General features: G+C 41.0%; 1 protein-coding gene across 1 annotated transcript; it reads right to left on the reverse strand.

The window, feature by feature from the left end:
• Positions 1–528: 528 nt before the first annotated feature.
• LOC143783414 (patched domain-containing protein 3-like) lies at positions 529–21,074 on the reverse strand. The gene is made up of 4 exons (XM_077271829.1): positions 19,952–21,074; positions 18,182–18,303; positions 10,846–10,991; positions 529–2,616 (listed from the first exon to the last, which is right to left on the reverse strand). Exons 1-4 carry the CDS (start codon positions 20,693–20,695, stop codon positions 971–973), a joined length of 2,658 nt encoding a protein of 885 aa, XP_077127944.1. The 5' UTR covers positions 20,696–21,074; the 3' UTR covers positions 529–970.
• Between the last annotated feature and the right edge of the window lie 1,881 nt (positions 21,075–22,955).

Consider the following 22,955-nt stretch of genomic DNA (forward strand, 5'->3'; position numbering starts at 1 on the left):
GACCAACTGTTACAGCCTTAATGGTAAAAATATCGTGAGCGGATGTAGCTTCCAACAAAGAATTAACTGACGTAGTTTTTCTATAAACATCAGTTTGTAAGAAAAGTGTTTCATCAACCTCTAAACTAATGTCTAAAAATTAAATTATCTTCACATCAAAACTGTATGTCAATCTGATGTTTAGAGAATTATTGTTGAGCTGGTCCATGACCTGCTCCAGCTGTACTGTTGTCCCTTGCCAAAATATTAAAAAAATCATCAATATATCTCAGCCAGCACTGGACATGGACAACCGCCTGCACACTCCTGCTGCCAAAAACGTTCCTCTCCTCTTTTAGTATCCCAAAAGAAAGTTGGTATACGAAGGCGCACAGGCAGCCCCCATCGCAGTGCAGCACTTCTGTAAATAAAAGATAACTTTAAAAACAAAAAAATGATGGAACACTGGAAAACTGGAACGGCGCACGAACCACCTCACTCAATTGGCTGTCCCAGTTGCTTGGTTCCCAGGAAGAAGTGGACCACAACCAGTTTATCATCATGTTTAATAAAGATATACAGCGGCTCAATAATACCATATCAGATTCCACAAAGATCCCATTGACGCTAGTGAAGACATCTGTTGCGTCCTTGACATATGAGGGAAATGTTATTACCAAAGGCTTTAAATTGTAGTCGATGAATGTACACACATGGTCACACAATCCATTGTGCCCGACATAATTGGACAGCCCGGTGGGTCGACGGGGTCTTTGTGGATTTTAAGAAGGTAGAACATACGTATTTTAGGGTATTTCACCATTAGCCAATCAAATACTTTTTTAATGATAATTAATACTCAGTATGATATGGAGTTGAGCTGAAAACGATGTAAGAGGGATAGAATCCAATTTATGGTAAGTTTTTTTTATTCCTTATTTCTATGTAAATACATTTAGTAAAAATAAAGCTGTGGGCAATCAGGATCATCTTATGATGATTTCTTTGGAAAAGTGGTTATTTTTGTGTCATAAGTAAATTTTGTCTCTTTTTGACCATTGTCCAACCTATGCTCATCTGTATTAGCTTTAATCTTCGTAGCATCATCGTTCCTTATACAATTTCCGAACAATGTTAAAAACACCGGAAGGAAAACCAGTCCATGTATCAAACCAAATGCAATAACCAGAAATATGATCTTAAAAAATGTTCTAAAGATGTAACTCTGAGCTGCAGATAGGGCTACCACCCCCAGGATGGTGGACACAGCACCCTGTACTATAGGATAACCAAGAGAATGTAAGGCATCAATCATCTTGTCATTTACGTTGGATTTCTGATTTGAGACATAAGCATATGTAATGTGAGCAGAGAAGTCTACTGAAAATCCAATGCAGATGACGAGGTTGATCATGGAGATGGAATCTAAGTTAACATCCCAGTACGCCATGAAACCTGTAACACCTACTATAATAGACGCTATGGTGAATGTCACCCACAACGAGCACAGAGGATTTGGAATTAGCAGAAGTGAGATCACAAACATGGCGGCAGCAGCAACAGCGACATTTTGGATGGTGTTATCTATAATTACGGCATATTGGTCAAAATATATAAATGCGGGATGATAGACAAGTACCGGAATCTCACAACTCTTCGCTGTATCTCGAACTTGGTTTAGCATGTCTCTCTCATCCACTGCTGAAGTAACGTTTACAGTCTGGATAAAGAAACGAGAAGCTGTTATAGCTCCCGACTGAATGTCCACATCTTGTTCAAAGTCTGGAACTACATTGAATAATATTGATAAATTACTGATAAAGTTGTTTTCATCATTAATGTTCAGGTTCATCCTTTTAGCCACATCAATGTATACGCTCATCCAAGACTCGGAGAGAGACCCACCACTAACATAGGAATTATTTATAAATGTATCCAGACACCTGTCAATCTTACTCTGGACATCTGAATCCCAGTATGAAACCTTCTCAGTCACCACAACCATAACTCTCGGACCAAACTCTGAAAAATATAAATCCTCATCATCATAGAAGGATCGAATGTAAGAACCATCAGTAGCTAAATTTCGTAAGTCAATTCCTTCCTGAACCTGAAAGCACCCATATATACTGCTGGCCAGATATCCTCCATAGAGAATAAGAACAAAGATCTTAGTCCAGATGTTGGTGAGGAATGGACCATATTGCTTGCGAAAAAAACTAGTCATCGGATGGTCAGTCTCCTTATCAGTGATATGGCTGTATCCTCCTCCAACACAACACATGTTATATGCAGGTGAACGATGGTCATCTTTTTCTTTTGCTACTTTCATACAAGTGAACCAGTGCCTGTTACTCTCCTCTCTTCTGCCATTGAGAGCTAAGAAAGCCCCAAAGCAAGTGACATTGTACAAGAAACAGAACAACATGGCGGTCCCGGTGTAGATACAAAATGATTGCACTGACTTGAAAAAAGTCAAAATACCAATGTAGAAAGCGAGAACATCGGTGAGTGTCGTGATTGTTATAGAGACAGCAGCATCCGCGTATGTCTCAGCCATTCTTTCTTCAACTTTATCCTTTACTTTAGTTTGTTGCCAGCTGGAAACCATGATGAACATGTCATCTACCCCGACACCTAGAAGAATTGGAAAAATGCCCAAAAGATAAATAAATAAAAGGAGACTTTTGATATAATTCAACAAAAAATGACAACATCAAACTGACTTATTTGCAATTAAAATAATAAAATGAAAAATTACATTTTTCTCCAGTACAAACTTACATTGACTAAAAAAATCTAAAAGTAGAATTAAATGAGACAAATCATATGCTTATGACTGAAAGAAAGTTAGAACTAATTGTCTTTTTCAAACCTCAAAAATTGATTTTGGTTTGCTGTTTCTTAGTTATTTGGACAGTATTGCCATGCCTGCATCGAAAATGCTTATAAAAAGATGGGTATAGATACATATGTCTGGAGTATGGAAAGGTTCTTAAGCGGGTTATCTGGTTTTGGCAAACCCCTACCCCCTGCTCCAGTTTATTTTTTTAAACAAATTGCTTTACTCAATCTCCACAGGTCCTTCGCTGAGTTTTCACCGCTGTAATGGTATGTACATATGTTATCTTTTTCACGCAGGTCTGTTCCAAAACCTGCTTGAAAAAGCGCTCAGAAAATACTCAAATGATTAACATATGCATTTTTTTGTGCATATATTCTGATTTTTGAATGTCTTTAACCATTTTAAAAGATGCCAAGAGGCAGTGGCGTATCCAGGGGGGCAGCCAGGGAATGTGCCCCGGGCGCAGCCGACAGGGGGGCGCCAGCGGGCCATCTGATGATGCGGCGGTCCAAGGAGGCGCCTCGTCGGCGGCATTCTGCCGCCCCCACACTGAGATAGTCCCGTTCTCTGAGCCGGCTGTCAATTTGACAGCCGACTCAGAGAAAGTGCTGCACATCGAATCCCAAGTGTCAGCGGCATAACTACCCCACAGCAAAGCCCCTCCACCGCAGAGAGCCGCACACCACAGCTGTTGCTGCCGCTGCTCTGTGCGCACAGGACCTGTGATGAGATCACAGGAGGGGAGGAGTCAGAGTCACATGATCGGGAGGACCTCCGTGTAGTGCAGGACTCTGCTGGTTCTGGTGCTGGACGAGGGTAAGCTTTTGTGTGGGGTCAGGAGTGGTTTGTGTGGATGTAGCAGAACCGTGTGTGTACGAGGTGTACAGAGCGGAAGCCGTGTGTGCAAGGTGTATGGAGCGGAGCTGGTTGTGTCTACGAGGTGTACAGATCGGAGCCGTGTGCGTACGAGGTGTACAGAGCGGAACTGGGTGTGTGCAAGGTGTATGGAGCTGAGCCGTGTGTGTACGAGGTGTACAGAGCGGAACTGGGTTTGTGCAAGGTGTATGGAGCTGAGCTGTGTGTGTACGAGGTGTACAGAGCGGAGCCGTGTGTGTACGAGGTGTACAGAGCGGAGCCGTGTGCGTACGAGGTGTATGGAGCGGAGTTGTGTGTGTCTATAAGGTGTATGAAGCGGAGCCGCGTGTGTACGAGGTGTATGAAGCGGAGCTGCGTGTATATGAGGTGTATGAAGCGGAGCCGCGTGTGTACGAGGTGTATGAAATGGATTCGCGTGTGTACGAGGTGTATGATGCGGAGCCGCGTGTGTACGAGGTGTATGAAGCGGAGCTGCGTGTGTACGAGGTGTATGAAGCGGAGCCGCGTGTATACGAGGTGTATGAAGCGGAGCTGCGTGTATACGAGGTGTATGAAGCGGAGCCGCATGTGTACGAGGTGTATGATGCGGAGCCGCATGTATACGAGGTGTATGAAGCGGAGCCGCGTGTGTACGAGGTGTATGAAGCGGAGCCGCGTGTATACGAGGTGTATGAAGCGGAGCCGCATGTGTACGAGGTGTATGAAGCGGAGCCGCATGTATACGAGGTGTATGAAGCGGAGCCGTGTGTGTACGAGGTGTATGAAGCGGAGCCGTGTGTGTACGAGGTATATGAAGCGGAGCCGTGTGTGTACTAGGTGAATGAAGCGGAGCCGCATATGTACGAGGTGTATGAAGCGGAGCCGCGTGTGTACAAGGTGTATGAAGCAGAGCCGCGTGTGTACAAGGTGTATGAAGCGGAGCCGCATGTGTACGAGGTGTACCGCGTGTGTATGAGGTGTACGGAGCTCAGCCGTGTGTGTACGAGGTGTATGGAGCTCAGCCGCGTGTGTAGGAGTAACTAGGTGTGGCCATTATACTGTACGCAATGTGTGTGTGTGTTTGTGCATGCATGCGTAGTGCTGCGGGTGAATGTGCAGAGACGTAAATGGTTTTGTGTGTGTGTACGGGGAGGAGAGGCGAGGGCAATGATGGGGCTGACAGGAAGAGTGCAATAATTGGGATGGAGGGGGATGAGGAAATGATGGATGTGGTGGAATGGGCAATGATGGAGGTGGAATGGGCAATGATGGGGGTGGGGGGAAGGAAATGATGGAGGTGGTGGAATGGGCAATGATGGGGGTGGGGGGAAGCAATGATGGAGGTGGAAATTGGAATGGGCAATGATGGTGGTGGGGGGAGAATGCAATGATGGTGGGGAGGAGGAGGAAATCATGGAGGCAGTGGAAAGGGCAATAATGAAGGGGGGAAGAAATGATGGAGGTGGTAGAATGGACAAGGATGGTGGTTTGTTATGACCCCAATGGCAGAGGGTCTCAAAAATACATACCAAGTCTGCAAACACAAAAAACCAGCTCATAGGGCAGTGGTAACTGGGCTGACCATATATCTAATCCTAGCACCACAAATAGCAGCAGCCGGGGAACGTGCCTACGTTGGTTCTAGACGTCTCGCGCCAGCCGGAGAACTAACTAACCCTAGAAGGGAAAAGATAGACCTTTCTTGCCTCCAGAGAAAAGACCCCAAAAGTTGGATACAAGCCCCCAACAAATAATAACGGTGAGGTAAGGAGAAAAGACAAACGTAAGAATGAACTAGATATTTAGCAAAGAGAGGCCCACTGACTAATAGCAGAATATAGTAAGATGACTTATACGGTCAGCAAAAACCCTATCAAAATTTCCACGCTGGATATTCAAGAACCCCCGAACCGTCTAACGGCCCGGGGGGAGAACACCAGCCCCCTAGAGCTTCCAGCAGAATCAGGAATCACATTTAGTACAAGCTGGACAAAAAATAATAGCAATGCAAATAACCAAAAAACAAGGAAGCAAGACTTAGCTTAATTTTGCAAGATCCAGGACCAGCAGACAGGAGCAAACAGAAAGGAACTGATTACAACGATGCCAGGCACTGGACTGAGAATCCAGGGAGTTTATATAGCAACACCCCTGGACTAACGACCCAGGTGGGTGCCAAACTGAGGAAAGACAATCCCAGAGTCATATCACTAGTGACCACAAGAGGGAGCCAAAAAAGTCTAACTCACAACAGTGGTTGTGGAAAGCACACTGATGATATTGGAGTGGGAGAAAATGATGGAGGTGGTGGAATGGGCAAGTATGGTGATGGCGGCGGAAAGGACAATGATGATGGTGGTGGAAAGGGCAATGATGGGGATGGTGGGGGAAGAGAAAATGATGGATATGGTGGAAAAGGCAAAGGAGGAAATGATGGAGGTGGTGGAATGGGAAATTATGAGGTGGTGGGGGAGAAAGCAATGATAGTGGTGGTGGAGAAGGCAAAGATGGAGGTGGTGAAGAGAGCAATGATGGGGTGGGGTAGAGGAAAATAATGGGCATATATGAGGAAACAGTACTGGGGAATGGGGGCATATCTGAGGAAACAGTATGGGGGATGGGTGCAGACAGTATGAGGAGAGAACGGGGGAATATATGTGGACACAGTATGAGTAGCGATGTGAAAAATGTATGTGGACACAGTATGGGGAGTGAGGGTGATGGGATGTGTGCAGACACAGTATGGGGAGTCAGGTGAGCAGGCAGTATAGAAAGTGAGGAGGTAAATATATGAGGAGACAGTATGGTGAACAGGAGGGATGTGACATGGACACTTCACTCATATGCGATTTTCATACTTATGGTTCTGTGACAACGAGCTTCTCTTCTGCTTCTCTCAGTTTTTCACTGAATATTGAGAGAATTAGGGAGAGCGGCACGTGGGTACATGACTAAGGGCCCCTTTCCACTTGCGAGAAAAAAAAGGTCTGTAATCTGGACCGAAAAAACGGATGTAACGTATGCGATTGTCATGCGAGTGTCATGCGAGTGCAATGCGATTTTTAATCGCATCATCCGTTTTTTGTAATCGCATCATCCGTATGACATCCGTATTACTGTCCGATTTTTACGCACCGGTGTCCTTTGAAAAGCCGGTAATTCAGCGCGGTGTACAGTAAAATCACACAGGTTAGAATAGAGTAGATATATACACATAGAATAGGTATATATACATATATATATGTCAGTGAGACACCTATATATGTATTTTTATATTTAATGCAGCGCTAGATAGCATAAAAGCTGCTAATTCAATTGCCGGCTTTTGCTCTCTCCTTCACAAACCCGACAGGATATGAGACATGGTTTACATACAGTAAACCATCTCATATCCCTTCTTTTATTACCTATTCCTCTTCACACAGACACTTCTTACATTAGTGAAGAGTAGTGTTGAGCATTCCGATACCGCAAGTATCGGGTATCGGCCGATACTTGCGGTATCGGAATTCCGATACCGAGTTCCGATATTTTTGTGGTATCGGAAATCGGAATCGGAAGTTCCCAGTGTATGGTTCCCAGGGTCTGGAGGAGAGGAGACTCTCCTTCAGGCCCTGGGATCCATATTCATGTAAAAAATAAAGAATTAAAATAAAAAATATGGATATACTCACCCGTCCGGCGGCCCCTGGACCTTACCGATTGTAACCGGCAGCCTTCGTTCCTGAGAATGAGGAGTTTAGGACCCTCGATGATGTCGCGGCTTGTGATTGGTCACGTGCCGCTCATGTGACCGCTCACGCGACCAATCACAAGCCGCGACTTCATCGAGGGTCCTAAACTCCTCATTCTTAGGAACGGAGGCTGTCAGTTACAATCGGTAAGGTCCAGGGGCAGCCGGACGGGTGAGTATATCCATATTTTTTATTTTAATTCTTTATTTTTTACATGAATATGGATCCCAGGGCCTGAAGGAGCGTTTCCTCTCCTTCAGACCCTGGGAACCATCCAGGATAGCTTCCGATACCTGTGTCCCATTGACTTGTATTGGTATCGGGTATCGGTATCGGCGATATCCGATATTTTTCGGGTATCGGCCGATACTATCCGATACCGATACTTTCAAGTATCGGAAGGTATCGCTCAACACTAGTGAAGAGGAATTTGGGAAGGAGAGAGCAAAAGCCGGCAATTGAATTAGCGGCTTTAATGCTATCTAGCGCTGCATTAAATATAAATATACATATATAGGTGTCTCACTGACATATATATATGTATATATACCTATTCTATGTGTATATATCTACTCTATTCTAACCTGTCAGTGTGATTTTACTGTACAGATTTTACTTTTTTCGCGGAAAAAAAGCATCATGTGCACAAAAATTGCGGAATGCATTCTAAATGATGGGATGCATAATGTATGCGTTTTTTATGCATTTTTATAGCGAACAAACGCGAAACAAATGCGAAAAAAACGCAATGTGTGCACACAGCCCAAATATTATTGGGAGTTTTATTTCGTATAAATTGAAATAGAATGTCTTTTGGGGGTTTATTATTATTTAAAGCGAATTCTAGGTCTAACCATGTTGGAGGCTTGTCAATTGAAATCCAATACTGACTCTGTCTGATAAGGTTCGTTAAATAATATGCAGATATATTGGGTATTCTAATAGCTCCAAAGATTTTACATTTGTACAGAACATTAGAATATTTATTATTGATTGGAGGTTAATAAGAAAGGATGTTGTAATTTTTAGAGGAAGAGTTCTCAACACATATAACATTTTAGGAACAATAAATGTTTTAACAACTAGTGTTCTACCCCACCACGTCAAATGTCTAGTTCCAAAGAAAAGAGATCCCTATTTATTGTTTCAGAAACTTTTTTAGATTCTCTGTCATTATTTGGTTTAAGTTTTTAGTAATTATTATGCCGAAATATTTAATTCCATTTTCAGACCCACACCAAGCCGAAATATTACTAATTCTTTTAACTTCAAATTCATTCAGATAAAATGGAAGTATTTTTGATTTTTTTTTCATTAATCTTAAAACGTGATATTTCACTAAAAATTTTCAGGGTATTTTGAAGTGTCTTAATGGATTCAAAAGGATTTGTTAGACTTAATTTCAGGTCGACCACAAAGAGACCTATCTTAAAGTGACGTAAAGGGGTCTCAATTCCTTTAATATATTTGTTTTGTCTTACAGATTGTGCCAATGGTTCCATTGCAATAACAAAAAGTAATGGTAACAAGGGACAACCCTGTCTTGTTCCGTTTGAGATCTCAAACGATTTTGATGAGTGATTGTTCGAGTATATCATAGCTTTTGGACTAGAATAACATGCCATGATGCTTTTATTGACGTTATAATAGATGAATGTGGATAAAATCTGTGCTGCTGTGACAAATAATGAATCCAGATATAGTTGTAAGGTGTTCGGGTGGTTTATTCAACGCGTTTCGAAGCTCATGGCTTCTTCTTCAGGAAGTTTCCACACAAAGATATCTTTGTGTGGAAACTTCCTGAAGAAGAAGCCATGAGCTTCGAAACGCGTTGAATAAACCACCCGAACACCTTACAACTATATCTGGATTCATTATTTGTCACAGCAGCGCAGATTTTATCCACATTCATCTATTATAACGTCTCTAAGAGGTCGCAGCGCCGACCTGTGGATCTGCAGCAGCTGACAAATTACACGCCTTTACTTTGCACCATCAGGTGAGCAGTTCTCTCATAATTCTTTAAGAGCAGTCCTGAGGATAAGACCCTATTTGCGCTTTTTTGTCTCCTATTTCTTCTATACTAATGATGCTTTTATTAAAATCCTCATTGAGGCCGAATTTATCAAGTGTCAATTTTAGGTATAGCCAAGTTAGGCGGTCAAAAGCCTTTTCCGCATGATAGCTGTTGGGGTCTTTGAAGAACTGATCATTTTAATAATATTCAACATTCTTCTTGTTCAATCTGTTTCTTGACATCCTTTAATGAAGCCAATTTGATCTTTATCTGTTAATGTGGGTAAATAAATTTTGAGTCTACTTTCTATTAATTTAGAGTAAATTTTTAAGTCTGAAGTAATCAAGGAGATCGGTCTATAGTTATTAACTAGGGCTAAGTTCGAATTAGGTTTGGAAATTAAAACAATTGTAGTTTCTAGCATATCCTCTGGGAATGTACCATAAGATCTTGCTTTATTGAATAATTGTGAAAAGTGTGGGGAAAGTAATTTACTAAATGATTTATAATATTCATTTCCGAATCCATCAGAGCCTGGAGATTTGAATGATTTGAGTTCTTGAATAGTCTTTTCAATTTCTTCTTGGGTAAAGGGAGATGTCAGTGATTCTACTTGTTCAGGGGTTTTTTAGGTAAATCTATTGATGCTAGGAATTTCTCTATATCTGTTTTATTGGGTTGAGGAATGGAAAGTTGTAATTTTAAATCATATAGTGAATTGTAAAATTCTGCAAAAGTATTAGCTATATCCTGAAAATGGTATACTAGTGAGCCATCTTGTCTTTTAATTTTATTAATTCTATTTATTTGTCTTATTTTTTTTATTCTTTCCATCATAAAACGAGTCGGTTTATTTAATGATGAATATTGTTTGGTTTTGGATTTTTTTAACATCTCATCGTAAGAAGAGAATATCGCGTTTTTGAGATCTAGCCTTAGTTTTAATCATTCACTTTTTATTGAATCTGATGGGACGGTCAGTTTTAATTGTTAATTTTCTTAATTTTTATGTTGTTTTGAAGTTCTATGATTCGCAATCTATTCACTTTTTTCTTTTTGGATGATATTTGAATCATAATACCCCTAATTATCGCCTTATGGGCACACCAGTTGGTGAATGGATTTGTGTCCTCCCTAGTATTTTCTTGAAAAAAATTAGTTAAGGCATTTTCTATAGTCTTTTTGTTTTCAGGGTTATGGAGGATGTTGGAATCACATTTCCATATTGAGTTTTTATTTACTGAATATCCCAATTGTATCTCTGCTGTGACCGGTGAATGATCTAAAAAGGATTTTTTACCTATATAGATTTTCTAAAATTTGGGTAAAGTAAATATGTCTGATAATATTAAATCTATACGTGTCGCTGATCTACTTGAATCTTGATCCTTCTGTGTAGATATCTAGAAACTTACCAAGAATAAGAAATGGAGCATTTGCAACAGTAACAACAAAGGGCACCCCACATAGTAACAAAAGGCCAAAACTAGATAGAACGGCCAATCCAGATGAAATGACTCCAAACCCAGCCACCCAGAACTTGTTCCTTACGCAATCAAATCTGTAAGAAAACAAATAGAGACATTTACTACAGATGCTTGAGAAAATGATGTCAATGGGGATGTCTTGTCTATTTCCTGATGGCAGATATTGGGAGAATGAATTATCTTAAAGAAGCACTCCTCCTCCTTTCATCAAATTTTTTATCCTCCTAATATATTGCAGTCATCATATTACACAGCACTGTGCACTTACAATTGCTCATTTTCCCCTTTCTACCCAGATAATTCTTCTATTTTCCATTAGGTTTATGACAAGTGATTAACCCCTTCACCCCCAAGGGTGGTTTGCACGTTAATGACCGGGCCAATTTTTACAATTCTGACCACTGTCCCTTTATGAGGTTATAACTCTGGAACGCTTCAACGGATCTTGGCGCTTCTGACATTGTTTTCTCGTGACATATTGTACTTCATGATAGTGGTAAAATTTCTTCGATATAACTTGCATTTATTTGTGAAAAAAACGAATATTTGGCGAAAATTTTGAAAATTTTGCAATTTTCCAACTTTGAATTTTTATGCCCTTAAATCACAGACATATGTCACGCAAAATACTTAATAAGTAACATTTCCCACATGTCTACTTTACATCAGCACAATTTTGGAACCCAAATTTTTTTTTGTGACGGAGTTATAAGGGTTAAAAGTTGACCAGCAATTTCTCATTTTTACAACACCATTTTTTTAGGGACCACATCTCATTTGAAGTCATTTTGAGGGGTCTATATGATAGAAAATACCCAAATGTGACACCATTCTAAAAACTGCACCCCTCAAGGTGCTCAAAACCACATTCAAGAAGTTTATTAACCCTTCAGGTGTTTCACAGGAATTTTTGGAAGGTTTAAATAAAAATTAACATTTAACTTTTTTTCACACAAAATTTATTTCAGCTCCAATTTGTTTTATTTTACCAAGGGTAACAGGAGAAAATAGACCCCAAAATTTGTTGTACAATTTGTCCTGAGTACGCTGATACCCCATATGTGGGGGTAAACCACTGTTTGGGCGCATGGCAGAGCTCGGAAGGAAAGGAGCGCCATTTGACTTTTCAATGCAAAACTGACTGGAATTGAGATGGGACGCCATGTTGCATTTGGAGAGCCCCTGATGTGCCTAAACATTGAAACCCCCCACAAGTGACACCATTTTGGAAAGTAGACCCCCTAAGGATCTTATCTAGATGTGTGGTGAGCACTTTGACCCAACAAGTGCTTCACAGAAGTTTATAATGCAGAGCCGTAAAAATAAAAAATCATATTTTTTCACAAAAATGATTATTCGCCCCCAATTTTTTATTTTCCCAAGGGTAAGAGAAGAAATTGGACCCCAAAAATTGTTGTGCAATTTGTCCTGAGTACGCTGATACCCCATATGTGGGTGTAAACCATTGTTTGGGTGCAGGGCAGAGCTCGGAAGGGAAGAAGCGCCATTTGACTTTTCAATGCAAAATTGACTGGAATTGAGATGGGACGCCATGTTGCATTTGGAGAGCCCCTGATGTGCCTAAACATTGAAACCCCCCACAAGTGACACCATTTTGGAAAGTAGACCCCCTAAGGAACTTATCTAGATGTGTGGTGAGCACTTTGACCCAACAAGTGCTTCACAGAAGTTTATAATGCAGAGCCATAAAAATAAAAAATCATATTTTTTCACAAAAATGATCTTTTCGCCCCCAATTTTTTATTTTCCCAAGGGTAAGAGAAGAAATTGGACCACAAAAATTGTTGTGCAATTTGTCCTGAGTACGGTGATACCCCATATGTGGGTGTAAACCATTGTTTGGGCCCAGGGCAGAGCTCGGAAGGGAAGGAGCGCCATTTGACTTTTCAATGCAAAATTGACTGGAATTGAGATGGGACGCCATGTTGCGTTTGGAGAGCCCCTGATGTGCCTAAACATTGAACCCCCCCCCCCAAGTGATCCCATATTGGAAACTAGACCCTTAAGGAACTTATCTAGATGTGTTGTGAGAACTTTGAACCCCCAAGTGTTTCACTACAGTTTATAACACAGAGCCGTGAAAATAAAAATTCTTTTTTTTTTCACAAAAATGATTTTTAGCCCCCAGTTTTGTATTTTCACAAGGGTATCAGGATAAATTGGACCCCAAAAGTTGTTGATCAATTTGTCCTGAGTACGCTGATACCCCATATGTGGGGGGGAACCACTGTTTGGGCGCATGACAGAGCTCGGAAGGGAAGGAGCGCCATTTGGAATGCAGACTTAAATGGATTGGTCTGCAGGCGTCACGTTGCATTTGCAGAGCCCCTGATGTACCCAAACAGTACAAACCCCCCACAAGTGACCCCATATTGGAAACTAGACCCCCCAAGGAACTTATCTAGATGTGTTGTGAGAACTTTGAACCCCCAAGTGTTTCACTACAGTTTATAATGCAGAGCCGTGAAAATAAAAATTCTTTTTTTTTTTCACAAAAATTATTTTTTAGCCCCCAGTTTTGTATTTTCACAAGGGTATCAGGATAAATTGGACCCCAAAAGTTGCTGTCCAATTTGTCTTGAGTACGCTGATACCCCATATGTGGGGGGGAACCACTGTTTGGGCGCATGACAGAGCTCGGAAGGGAAGGAGCGCCATTTGGAATGCAGACTTAAATGGATTGGTCTGCAGGCGTCACGTTGCATTTGCAGAGCCCCTGATGTACCCAAACAGTACAAACCCCCCACAAGTGACCCCATATCGGAAACTAGACCCCCCAAGGAACTTATCTAGATGTGTTGTGAGAACTTTGAACCCCCAAGTGTTTCACTACAGTTTACAACGCAGAGCCGTGAAAATAAAAAATCTTTTTTTTCCCACAAAACTTATTTTTTGGCCCCCAGTTTTGTATTTTCCCAAGGGTAGCAGGAGAAATTGGACCCCAAAAGATGATGTCCAATTTGTCCTGAGTACGCTGATACCCCATATGTTGGGGTAAACCCCTGTTTGGGCACACGGGAGAGCTCTGAAGGGAAGGAGCACTGTTTTCCTTTTTCAACGCAGAATTGGCTGGAATTCAGATCGGATGCCATGTCCCGTTTGGAGAGCCCCTGATGTGCCTAAACAGTGGAAACCCCCCAATTATAACTGAAACCCTAATCCAAACACACCCCTTACCCTAATCCCAACAGTAACCCTAACCACTCCTCTAACGCAGACACACCCAACCCTATTCCCAACCGTAAATGTAATCCAAACCCTAACCCTATCTTTAGCCCCAACCCTAACTGTAGCCCCAACCCTAGCCCTAACCCTAGCCCTAACCCTAGCAATAACCCTAGCCCTATCACTAGCCCTAACACTAGCCGTAACACTAGCCCTAACCCTAGCCCTAACCCTAGCCCTAACCCTAGCCCCAACCCTAGCCCTAACCCTAGCCCTAACCCTAGCCCCAACCCTAGCCCTAACCCTAGCCCTAACCCTAGCCCCAACCCTAGCCCTAACCCTAGCCCTAACCCTTGCCCTAACCCTAACCCTAGCCCTAACTCTAGTCCTAACTCTAAATCTAACCCTAACCCTAATGGGAAAATGGAAATAAATACATTTTTTTATTTTTTTATTTTATCCTAACTAAGGGGGTGATGAAGGGGGGTTTGATTTACTTTTATAGAGGGTATTTAGCGGATTTTTATGATTGGCAGCTGTCACACACTGAAAGACGCTTTTCATTGCAAAAAATATTTTTTGCGTTACCACATTTTGAGAGCTGTAATGTTTCCATATTTGAGTCCACAGAGTCATGTGAGATCTTGTTTTTTGCGGGACGAGTTAACGTTTTTATTGGTAACATTTTCGGACACGTGACATTTTTTGATCGCTTTTTAATCCGATTTTTGTGAGGCAGAGTGATCAAAAACCAGCTATTCATGAATTTCTTTTGGGGGAGGCGTTTATACCGTTCCGCGTTTGGTAAAATTGATAAAGCAGTTTTATTCGTCGGGTCAGTACGATTACAGCGATATCTCATTTATATCATTTTTTTATGTTTTGGCCCTTTTATACGATAAAAACTATTTTATAGAAAAAATAATTATTTTGGTATCGCTTTATTCTCAGGACTATAACTTTTTTATTTTTTTGCTGATGATGCTGTATGGTGGCTCGTTTTTTGCGGGACAAGATGACGTTTTCAGCGGTACCATGGTTATTTATATCCGTCTTTTTGATCGCGTGTTATTCCACTTTTTGTTCGGCGGTATGATAATAAAGCGTTGTTTTTTGCCTCGTTTTTTTTTTTTCTTACGGTGTTTACTGAAGGGGTTAACTAGTGGGGCAGTTTTATAGGTTGGGTCGTTACGGACGCGGCGATACTAAATATGTGTACTTTTATTGTTTTTTTTATTTTATTTAGCTAAAGAAATGTATTTATGGGAATAATATTTTTTTTTCTTTATTTAGGATATTTTTTTTATTTTTTTTTTACACACATGTGGAGATTTTTTTTTTTTACTTTTTTACTTTGTCCCAGGGGGGGACATTACAGATCATTGATCTGACAGTGTGCACAGCACTCTGTCAGATCGACGATCTGCTGTGCAGGGCTGCAGACTTACCAGCGCCTGCTCTGAGCAGGCACTCGGTAAGCCACCTCCCTCCCTGCAGGACCCGGATGCCGCAGCCATCTTGGATCCGGGACCTGCGGCGAGGAGGGAGGTAGGAGACCCTCGGAGCAACGCGATCACATCGCGTTGCTCCGGGGGTCTCAGGGAAGCCCGCAGGGAGCCCCCTCCCTGCGCGATGCTTCCCTATACCGCCGGTACACCGGGATCCGTGACCGCTCCTGGCACATAGTGCCGGACGTCAGCTGCGATATGCAGCTGACACCCGGCCGCGATTGGCCTCGCTCCCCCCGTGAGCGCGGCCGATCGCGTATGACGTACTATCCCGTCGGTGGTCATACGGGCCCACCCCACCTCGACGGGATAGTACGTCAGATGTCAGAAAGGGGTTAAAAACTAACTAGCTGAATCATACCTCCCAACCGTCCCGTATCTCGTGGGGCAGTCCCGATTTTGAGAGTCTGCCCCGCGATCACGGGCGGGGCCAAACTTGTCCCGCACTGCAGAGCCGCACACCACATATATGGCTGCCGCTGCTCTGTGCACACAGGACCTGTGATGAGGTCACAGGAGGGGAGGAGTCACATGATCAAGGGCCTCCGTGTATTGCAGGACTCTGCCGTGCTGGTTGTCATGGTGCTGGATGAGGGTAAGCTAAGCTTATGTGTGGGGTCAGGAGGGATTTACAGTGTGGATGTAGCAGAGCTGTGTGTGTATGAGGTGTAAGGATCGGAGCTGCGTGTGTACGAGGTGTATGGAGCAGAGCCATGTGTGTATGGAGCAGAGCCATGTGTGCAAGGTGTACGGAGCAGAGCTGTGTGCATACGAGGTGTGGAGCGGAGCCGTGTGTGTTTACGAGGTGTATGGAGTGGAGCCGCATGTGTTTACGAGGTGTACGGAGTGGATTCGCATGTGTACAAGGTGTACGGAGCAGAGCCGTGTGTGCAAGGTGTATGGAGCGCAGCCGCGTGTGTAGAAGTAACTATGTGTGACCATTATACTGTACGCAATATCATGTGTGGCCATTATACAGTATTAAGCATCATGTGGGGCCATTATACAGTATGGAGCATCATGTGCGGTCATTATACAGTGTGGAGCATTGTGTGGCCATTATACAGTATTGAGCATCATGTGGGGCCATTATACAGTATGGAGCATCATGTGTGGCCATTATACAGTATTGAGCATCATGTGTGGCCATTATACAGTATGGAGCACTGTGTGTGGCCATTATACAGTATGGAGCATCATGTGTGGTCATTATATAGTATTGAGCATCATATGTGGCCATTATACAGTATGGAGCATCATGTGTGGTCATTATATAGTATTGAGCATCATATGTGGCCATTATACAGTTTGGAGCATCATGTGTGGCCATTATATAGTATGGAGCATCATGTGTGGCCATTATACAGTATTTAGCATCATGTGTGGCTATTATACAGTATGGAGCAGTGTGGCCATTATACAGTATGGAGCACCATGTGGGGCATTATATAGTATTGAGCATCATGTGTGGCCATTATACAGTATGGAGCATCATGTGTGGCCATTATACAGTTATGGAGCATCATTTGGGGCAATTATATAGTATTGAGCATCATGTGTGGCCATTATACAGTATGGGGCATCATGTGGGGCCATTATACAGTATTGAGCATCATGTGTGGCCATTATACAGTATGGAGCACTGTGTGGCCAATATACAGTATTGAGAATCATGTGTCGCCATATTTTTTTTGTTTATAATTGTTGTTTATGAACAGTGTGATCAGCAGTGCTAAATGGGTGTGGATATGGGTGTGACTAGTTGTGAAATGGGTGTAGTCAGAAGCGTGGCCTAAAATTAGCAGCGGCGCACCGCAAACTTTGTCCCTCTTTCTCTTCTTAAAAAGTTGGGACGTATGGCTGAATCATTCTAATCTCTATGTAGAAACAGAAAGTAATTTTTCCCTGCATGACTCATGTCACAGCAAAAGTCCCTGGCTGAGGATGGGGGGAGCAGCTTGATCAGGAATTGATTGAAGAGGGGAATTATACATGCAGGGACAAGATACATGTACCTCTTGTTTCTACATAGAACAGAGAAGTATTAACTAGATAGAAAGGAAAACTGAGCAATTGTAAGTGCAGAGTGCTGTATAATATGATGATTGCAATATATTAAGAGGAATAAAACTTTGATGGGAGGGCTTTTTAAACTTTCAACATGCCATATCCTTAGTATCCAAAGTAGAAAATAAGCATCAGATGTGTCTGGTAGCAATTTTTTTCTCCTCTCCATTGAGAACACAAGCATGCTATATTCAGATGAGCGTGCATGTGTTCTCTATAGTCAGAGAGTAATAACCTACTGCGGATCATGGTGCTCTAGAGCAATAGCTGTCAGTCATTGATAACTGGCAGGAGAAATAGTGTGACCATTGTAGAGAAAAATGGTTTAACCCAGTTTTCAATTTATTCATACACTTTCAGGGAAGAACAGCAGGATCAGCACAACGCAGAGTTCTAGTACAAGATGCTTCTGTAATGTCATTTTGTGAGAATTGTGTTAAAAAAAACATATCACATGGCAAATAATTCATTCTCAATATACACATTCCATTCCATTATCTTACCTTATACAGGACACAATAGCAAAAAATATGGTGACAAAATACGTAATAGAAAACAATGGGATCACTGTTTTTGTTGTTCCATTAAATTCTTGCTGTCGTGATATCGCCGTGAAAAAAGATACCTGGAATATAAAAAGAAGAAGTTATAATAATTTATATTCTAATGAGCAAAATACCAAAAATAACAATAACCATAATACTGACTGCAGAGTGTAACACTACCATCTACATATATTATTAGTAATGGTGTTGCGAAGAAACAGGTCTCTGGCTTCTCTCTATAGGAAATGTTGTTCCTTTATTTTTACAGAAAATGAAAATCAAGAAAACGTAAAATAAAATGCAGCTCAAAAGATAGTTCTCAAATAACACAAGTCAAATGCAGAAAGGATCTTCAATAATTATAAATTCACTTGTTCTTTGTATTTTTATGCAATGTTTTTGTGCTGCCTATTTTGCGATAGGAAAACCTAAGTGGTCAGAAATAATATACATGTGGATGAGATCTGTAAAAATGTAACATCCATTTTTCATTTGGAAATCTTAAAAATGTACAGTATTTTTTCCTTTAATCACACTGTGTCTTATTTGCCACAATGAGGAAAATGAATACAGAATTGTTTTTGTTTTTATTTTCATGTAAACAAATGTAAAAAACTACAATCAAAAAGTATGACAAAGTTGCAAAAACATTTTTGTTTTCACCACAATTTATGATGCAGCTTTGTGTCATTCCACAACAAAAGAAAGTGATTTTACCATTAAAAATTAATTTATAAAAATGTGGATGATAACAATACAGCACAAATCCAATGAAATGATTAATAGATTATAAATCAATACAGTTTATTGTTTCTGATAGACTATATTCTACCATATGTGTTAGAACATTGTTTCTAAAAGCTCATACATGCAGGAGCATTGTATTTATGATTTATGAATCATTATTATGGCATTTATCTTTGGGTTTACACTGAATTTATTTTCACTGATTTCAAAATGAAATTTTTTTAAATAAATTAGAAAAAGTTAGCACCCCAGAAATTTATATATATATATATATATATATATATATATATATATATATATATATATATATATATATATATATATATATATATATTTCTATACGTATTTTAAATCTAGGTCATTAAAAAAAAAATGAAAACTAGAATATATGTAAATGATTATCATAATTTGTAAATGACCTGACTCCCCATAACCATTTTCTCTTTAGCTAAAAGAGTATAATGTAGAATACTTACATAGCAACTATTATTGTGGGAATATATAGCTAGCGAGATCTCATCATGGCCTCACACACCAGAAGTTTAGACCTCACACACCAGAAGTTTAGACCTCACATATAGCAGTGACCTCCTGTATAGCATTTTTTAACATTTTTTTTAGCATTATATTTGGAAAAAAAAATGTTGTCAGGCTTATAGTTTATCCTGGTGATAGGTCCTCTATAACAATGCTTCAAGAGGCAAATATGGCTCCTTATATAAAGTGGCACGCAATATGCCTATTTCCACCATTGAGGGTGCAAGCAGCTGTTCTAAAAACAATATTACAATTACTATTTATATTTTATATATTTCATAGTGTTCAGTACTAAATGCACATGGTTATATTACAGTAACATAGTAACTAGTTATATTCATGCACCATGAAATTGCAATACAACAAAAATACATCTGCTTTTTATTGGATCTCAAATTTATTTTAGACTTAGGAATGTTTCAGAAATCATGATAAACTCCTTACCTTTATTTCAGTGAGTTGAAGACTATTCTTTGTGAAGAATTTGATAAATTCATTGATCCACTCCAGGCTTCTTTCTCGGTCGCTCTCGCTGTCTTCTCTCAGATAATATACTAATTTGATTGCTTTAGCTTTTTGCACAACATCATCTGAATTTAGCGTCACTCCGCCCAGGAATGTTCCCAGGAATATTTTACCTTGAAACATGGGGTAACTTATTGGTATTGTCTCTATCAGACTCACATTACCTTGTACTGCAGAGAGGAGAGGATTAATCGTCATACATGTTTTTCCCTGGATCTCTGCACATAGTTGCTGAAATGTGAGGTTTTCGTTAGCAGCGGGATCCAGCACTGTGAAGTTCTGCACCATCTCATCCAGCTTCATAAGCTCTTCAAAGGTCTGAACGTTTATGACATTATCAGATGTACTTACGGCTATGAACGAAACAAACAAACCTTCTGAGTATAGTCGCTGCGGAGAAAACTGCCCGGAGTCATTGGTGGGAAAATGTGTCCTTACAAATTCTCTCTCACTCTTAGCCGGGCCACCGATTGGGGTGAACTGTTCTTCTATGTCATTCGCTTGTCTTTGGGGTAAAAAGTAAAAGCCTGCTCCCAAGCCAGCAGATAAAGCAAAAGGAATTAGTAGGAACCACCAGGGGTACCTTCCCACCAGCTTACCAAGCCAACTGAAGGCACGAGAGAGCGGTTTCTGAATACAGTCTGTGTGACACCTGGCCATCATCAATCCGCGAATATCTATAGAGAACGAAGAACGAATATGTTTCTACTGTTAATCCTCAATTATGAAGCACACCTCAGCGATGCCAGCAGCAGCAAATAATTGAATGACAAATGCTTTCTATTGCCAATAAAGAAGTTCCAAGGAAGAAGGAAGTTTTCCCATATTTGGTTTACACGGTAACTAAATGCACAATTGACCTTTGCACGAGGAGATGTGTCCTTCACACTATGACAGCTAAAAGTCCAGTCATTATTATTAATACAAATAAAGAAGAAGTGAGTTCACAAGGAAAAGACTTGTCCAGGCCGCCTGCCAAATGAAATGCATGACATGATAAGAACAATTAACTAGTGACTGTTTATAGATTGGAGCATGTTGCAACTGAAAACTATTTAGTAAGGTACAAAAAAACAACTTAGGGTACTGTCACACAGTGAAATTTCCATTGCTGCGACGGCACGATTCGTGACGTCGCAGCGTCGTATGAATATCGCTCCAGCGTCGTAGACTGCGGTCACACTTTGCAATCACGGCGCTGGAGCGATGCCGAGGTCCCCGGGTAACCAGGGTAAACATCGGGTTACTAAGCGCGGCCCTGCGCTTAGTTACCCGATGTTTACCCTGGTTACAAGCGAACACATCGCTGGATCGCTGTCACACACAACGATCCAGCGATGACAGCGGGAGATCCAGCGACGAAAGAAAGTTTCAAACGATCTGCTACGACGTACGATTCTCAGCAGGGTCCCTGATCGCTGCTGCGTGTCAGACACTGCGATATCATAACGATATCGCTAGAACGTCACGAATCGTACCGTCGTAGCGATGGAAATTTCACTGTGTGACGGTACCCTTACCCCACCATGCAAATTTAGCTCCTTCACCACCCAGCCTATTTTCATTTTCTGGGCCAGGATAATTTTTTCAATTCTGACCAGGGTCACTTTATGTGGTAATGACTCTGGAATGATTAAATATAACCCAGTGATTCTGAGAATGTTTTTTCGTGGCATGTTGTACTTCGTTAGTAATAAATTTTGGTCAATATAATTTCTGTTTATTTATAAAAATATTTAATAAATAACATTTCCCACATGTCTACTTCACATCAGCATCATTTTTGAAAACATCTATTTTTTTGTTAGGACATTAGAGGGGTTAAAAGTTTATCAGCAATTTCTCATTTTTTCAACATAATTTATAAAACCATTTTTTTAGGGACCACATCCACTTTGAAATGAAATTAAGCAGTCAAGAAGACAGAAAATACCCAAAAGTGACACCATTTTAAAAACTACACTCTGCAAAGTGCTCTAAACCACATTCAAGAAGTTTATTAACTCTTTAGGGGTTTCACAGAAATTAAAGTAATGTGGAAGAAGAAAATGAACATTTTTCTTTCTCCCAAAATAAATATTGCTTTAGCTCCAAATTTCGCATTTTCAAAAGAGTAACAGAAGAAAATGGACCATGCAATATGATGTGCAATTTCTCCAGACTACGCCGATAACCCAAATGTGAAGGAAAACTACTCAGAAGGGAAAGAACAACATTTGACTTTTGGAACCAAAATTGGCAAGAATAGATAGCAGACGCCATGTAGTGTTTGCAGAACCTCTGATGTGTCTAAACATGGAAACCAACCACAAGTGACCGTATTTTGCAAACTAAACCCCTCAAGGATTGTACCTAGAGGTGTGGTGAGTACCTTGAACCTGCAGGTGCTTCACAGAATTTTATAATGTTGATCCGTGAAAAGAAAAAAATCTAAGTTTTCCCACTAAAATGTTGCTTTAGACCCAAATTTTTCACTTTCATAAGGATAACAATAAAAAATAGAAAGTACAATTTGTTGTGTGATTTCTCTTGAGTACACCGATACCTGATATGTGATGGAAAACTACTGTTTGGGCACACAGCAGGGCTCGGAAGGTATGGAGCGCCATTTGACTTTTGGAGTGGAAAACTGGCTGGTATACATAGTGGTTGCCATGTTGCATTTGCTGAGCACCTGATGTGCCTAAAGTGGAACCCCCACACAAGTGACCCCATTTTAGAAACTACACTCCTCAAGGAATCTAGGAGCCAATGAACCTTATCTAGGGATGGTGAGTACCTTGTCAGGACACGGCCTCGCTCCATACAAGTGTATGGAGCAAGGCCGTGCCCACTAGTTCGCCTCTGCCAGGGAGTATGTATCACTTACACATACAATCCTTTTCCGGGTCAGAAATCCTCCCAGCACACAGGGCATGCGATG

This window comes from Ranitomeya variabilis, chromosome 6 (genome assembly GCF_051348905.1).
Source record: "Ranitomeya variabilis isolate aRanVar5 chromosome 6, aRanVar5.hap1, whole genome shotgun sequence".
Classification (NCBI taxonomy): Eukaryota; Metazoa; Chordata; class Amphibia; order Anura; family Dendrobatidae; genus Ranitomeya; species Ranitomeya variabilis.